This window comes from Salvelinus namaycush, chromosome 34, assembly GCF_016432855.1.
Source record: "Salvelinus namaycush isolate Seneca chromosome 34, SaNama_1.0, whole genome shotgun sequence".
In the NCBI taxonomy this organism is placed as follows: Eukaryota; Metazoa; Chordata; class Actinopteri; order Salmoniformes; family Salmonidae; genus Salvelinus; species Salvelinus namaycush.
Genome location: NC_052340.1, coordinates 39,793,130 through 39,798,037, shown reverse-complemented (window position 1 = coordinate 39,798,037; position 4,908 = coordinate 39,793,130). Strand labels below are relative to the sequence as shown.

Genomic DNA, 4,908 nt, shown 5'->3' with positions numbered 1-4,908 from the left:
TGACAAATCTGTATTTTTAAACTAACCAAGACTGAATGTGTAATATCCTGGGCTCCACAGTGCATAACAGACCATTACATCTGGTGGCAGCCTTTCATTAGGATTAAAACTTTAATAGATGGAACTTTTTCAAATACACCATTCACTGTTCTGAAGGAGATTATGTCATGTCTAGGAGCCCTAACATTATGACCAGCGGGGAAGTACAGTTATGACCAGCGGGGAAGTACAGTTATGTAACTGGCACAATACATTACCCGAAAGACAGAAACATTGACTCAAGTATATCTCTTTAGGCAAGCATTTGCTCCTAGTAACAAGCCCAGTCTCAATTGCACCTTGTTTCACCATTGTAATTCATGGACTGGAGGGATATGTAAATATTTGAAACTAGAATATTGTAATGTGGAATTGTGATGTCATAAAGAACCAGAAGCAGACATTCCAGAGTCATGAGGTCATAATAGGGTGTTATTGGTATGACGTCACGGCGCTCCTTAAATCTGCCAATCTGTGATGTCGTACAGCCGCAGAGTGAAGAGGATATACAGATTTGTGAGGACAGTGGGACAGTGATGTTTCCTTAAAGGTCTGTCTCATAAGACATCAGTTTGACATGTGTTTTTTATCCTTGGTCTGGTCCAGCCAATGATAAGGGGTGCAGTTATATGCTTAAAAATTGAAATAACTTGTTGAATAAACATCTAAAATAAAAAATAAATGAAATATGGTAACGAAAACCATTCATTGTGTTCGGCATAGTAAAACACCCACACACACGCACTTGCATATGCCCAGCATGGAAACAGAAATAAGGCTACTAAACAGCATTGACCATGACTAAACATACCTATATATTGATGGTCAGATTGTGCAACAGGAGAACATTCATGGGAGGATGTTACTGTTGTGCTGTCGCGTCTACGACAGGAAACAAAAAGCAGAAGAGAGGGAGAAAGTCCCACGTGTACTCGTCAGACCAGATTGACAGATATTTAAGTAGAGAGAGGTGGATTTTCATTCATTTCACTGTCTTGAAGAAGCCCTGCATCTCAAGCAGACTGTCGAACGATTCCAATCTGCTGAGAGAGAAGAAGTCTGTCTGAATCTTCCCCTGGGGAGGGAAGCATCAGGTGGGTTCACTCAGACACATGACACAGAATTACTCAGCATCTGTCAACAGGACATGAACAAAATGGTGAACATGTCAGACAGGGAATAAGATATTAAACCTCTTATGTAATTTTGAAAGTTCAATATTGAAGCTTTGTTAATTGTAATGGCTTCATGACTGTACATGGTTAAAGTTCATCTACAGGTGCATTTTGTTAGTGTATAACATTTTTTATTAAATTAAAACAGCTTTTTTTTGTATGGGAGGGCAGTTCTATTGTCTCTAAGCCAGTCATCCTGACAGTAAGCTGACTGTAGTAATGGATGAAGTTAGGAAGAATAAAGTACTGTGCAGCTTTCACCTATTCTGTTTTGCTCTACACTGCACAGCCCTCGACATGGACAACACAACACAATTGGCCCTGACCCCTGTCAATAACAACTTCACCAAGAGCAACTGTTCCCGTGACAACGTGCTGAAGACGGTGGTGTTTCCTGTTCTCTACTCCCTCCTCTTCCTGTTGGGCCTGTTGCTCAATGGCCTGGCAGTGTGGGTGTTCTTCAGCATCCCCAGCCGCTCCCACTTCATCATCTACCTCAAGAACATTGTGGTGGCCGACGTCCTCATGACCCTCACCTTCCCCTTCAAGGTGCAGTTATAATGATAATAATGATAATAATTATAATGATAATAATGCTAATGATAATAATTGTAATGCTAATAATGCTAATAATTATAATGATAATAACGATAATGATAATAATGATAATAATGATAATATTGATAATAGTGATAACAATGATAATAATGATAATGATAATAATGATAATAATGATAATAATGATAATATTGATAATAGTGATAACAATGATAATAATGATAACGATAATAATGATAATAATGACAATGATAATGATAATAATGATAATAACAGTAATGATAATAATGATACTATTGATACTATTGATAATAGTGATAATAATGATAATAACGATTATAATAATGATAATAATGACAATGATAATGATAATAATGATACTCATGGCAATAATGATAATATTGATAATAATGATATTAATGATAATATTCATCATATTGATAATAATGATAATGATGATAATGATGATAATGATAATAATGATAATATTGATACTAATGATAATAATTATAATATTGGTAATATTGATAATAATGAAAATAATAATGACAATATTGATAATATTGATAATAATGAAAATAATAATGATAATACTTTTAATCATAATGAAAGTAATGATAATATTGATAATAATGATAGTAGTGATAATAAAGATAATATGAATAAAGTATATAACAAAAACAATGGAAAGTATTGATACGTTCTAAAGATAATAATTATAATATTGATACAACTATTTAAAAACTATATATTTTTTAAATGCAATTAAATCACTGCCCTTAATAAAGACACTAAAGATGTGTTTTTCCTTCAGGTGCTGTCTGACTCCAACATGGCGTCAGTGGGTCTGCGTGTCTTTGTCTGCCGTGTCTCCTCTGTGCTCTTCTATCTCACCATGTACATCAGCATCTTCTTCTTCGGCCTCATCAGCATCGACCGCTGCAAGAAGACCCTCCAGCCCTTCAAGGTGACCAACATGGCCCGTCTGGCCCGCAGGAAGCTGCTCTCTGTGGCTATCTGGGCATCCCTGCTGACCCTCTCCCTGCCCAACATGATCCTGACCAGCCACAACCCCACCTCGGCCTACTTCAAGTGCAGTGATCTTAAGACGGAGGCTGGGCTGCACTGGCATGAGGTGGTCAACTATGTGTGCCAGATTATCTTCTGGGGGACCCTGGTGACAGTGATAGTGTGTTACACCCTCATCACCAAAGAGCTGTACAGTTCATACGCCCGCACCAGGGCTTGCCGTTCTAGCGGAGCCATACACAACGCTGGTACTGATGGGGGTCATGTTGAAGGGCAGCGCCAGTCCCGGAGGAAGAGCGTGAGTTCAAATGTCTTCCTGGTGCTGGCCGTGTTCTTTGTGTGCTTCGTGCCGTTCCACTTCTCCCGCGTGCCGTACACCCTGAGCCAGACAAGGGTACACCTGTTTGACTGCAACATCAAGCTGTTCTTCTTCCAGCTGAAGGAGAGTACACTCTGGCTGTCCTCCCTCAACTCCCTCCTGGACCCTCTCATCTACTTCTTCCTGTGTAAGTCCTTCAGAACCACCCTGTTCAAGACCCTCCGTCTCCCACCTGGGACCTGCAGCTGGCTCACTGGGAGAGGGTCCGGCCCCAACACAGGGGAGGATCAGAACCAAACACAGGAGACTCCCCTTGTAGACAAATCTATCTGTATTTAGGTAACTAAAACTCTATGTTCTATCTATGTATTGTGAAGATCTGATGAATGTTTCACAGAGGATCATACTGCCCTCTCCTGGAAGGTTGACTAAACTGAACTGTGTGTTGATTAAAATGCCTGGGCAATGGGAACAATCAATGTAAACTTCCAATGATAAAAAATATTTTAGCCAGTGATGATTATGACAATATGCAGAGCAGGTGTTCCAGTACAGCAATAGCTCTATGTTTGTTACACCAGTCTGTTACGGCAGTCTGTTACGCCAGTCTGTTATGGCAGTCTGTTACGCCAGTTTGTTACGCCAGTCTGTAACACCAGTGTGTTACATCAGTCTGTAACACCAGTCTGTTACGCCAGTCTGTAACACCAGTGTGTTACGCCGGTCTGTAACACCAGTCTGTAACAGTTAGTAGAATGTTATAACACCCACTAAACATCATCATAGCCTCATGCCAAGGAATGCACCTCAGGTCTCCCTGTCTTTCTCATAACAGCTTAGTTCCCCTACACTGGCATTCTGCTTTGACTTCATTGTTGTTTTGCCTTAGGAACTGAAATATGAGACATACGTACTGCCCCTGTAATTATGTGTAACCGTGGCACAGTGCTTATGCCTGTAATGTACAGGATAGCGTCAGCAAGACGTTCAAAACTGCATCAAATTGTGACATCTGAATGTTTAATTTCTCTTCTATTTAAACACTCTTCAGGATTGGTGGTTTCTCCCGCGGGACGGTTGAGCTAACGTAGGCTAATGCGATTAGCATGAGATTGTAAGTAACAAGAACGTTTCCCAGGACATTAGACATATCTGATATTAGCAGAAAGCTTAAGGATCCACCCCTTTTTTCCAATTTCGCCTAAAATGACATACCCAAATCTAACTGCCTGTAACTCAGGCCCTGAAAGCAAGGATATGCATATTCTTGGTACCATTTGAAAGGAAACACTTTGAAGTGATGTGGAAATGTGAAAGGAATGTAGGAGAATATAACACAACAGATCTGGTAAAAGATAATACAAAGAAATCTGTTACGCGTGTGTATGAACTGTATAGCTCTTTGGTGATGAGGGCCTCAATAGGGCGTTTAAGGTCACCACGAGTCAGAAGAGCATCAATGCACCTCGGCATAGATTCTACAAGTGTCTGGAACTCTATAGGAGGGATGCGACACCGTTCTTCCACAAGGGATTCTATAATTTGGTGTTTTGTTGATGATGGTTGAAAACGCCGCTCCAGAATCTTCCATAAGTGTTCAATTGGATTGGGATCTGGTGACTTAGACGGCCATGGCATATGGTTTAAAAAAAGTATTCATGCTCATCAAACCATTCAGTGACCACTCGTTCCCTACGGATGATGGTATTTGTCATCCTATTGCGTCATACCCATGTTAGCCAAAATAATTGCCAAAATAATGGCCTGTCCAGCATGATTGGATACTAA

The 4,908-nt window shown here is 40.0% G+C and overlaps 1 protein-coding gene across 1 annotated transcript; it reads left to right on the top strand.

The window, feature by feature from the left end:
• Positions 1-1,051: 1,051 nt before the first annotated feature.
• Positions 1,052-3,771, top strand: LOC120029016 (P2Y purinoceptor 12-like). Its single transcript, XM_038974301.1, has 3 exons — positions 1,052-1,133; positions 1,504-1,763; positions 2,587-3,771. Exons 2-3 carry the CDS (start codon positions 1,512-1,514, stop codon positions 3,457-3,459), a joined length of 1,125 nt encoding a protein of 374 aa, XP_038830229.1. The 5' UTR covers positions 1,052-1,133; positions 1,504-1,511; the 3' UTR covers positions 3,460-3,771.
• The last annotated feature ends 1,137 nt before the right edge of the window (positions 3,772-4,908 follow it).

What these genes read in the sequence shown, in the direction of transcription:
- LOC120029016 (XM_038974301.1), top strand. Translation starts at nt 1,512, where the DNA reads ATGGACAACACAACACAATTGGCCCTGACCCCTGTCAATAACAACTTC. An exon ending in CCCTCACCTTCCCCTTCAAG is followed by an intron (nt 1,764 to 2,586) that starts GTGCAGTTATAA and finishes TTTTTCCTTCAG; the next exon opens with GTGCTGTCTGACTCCAACAT.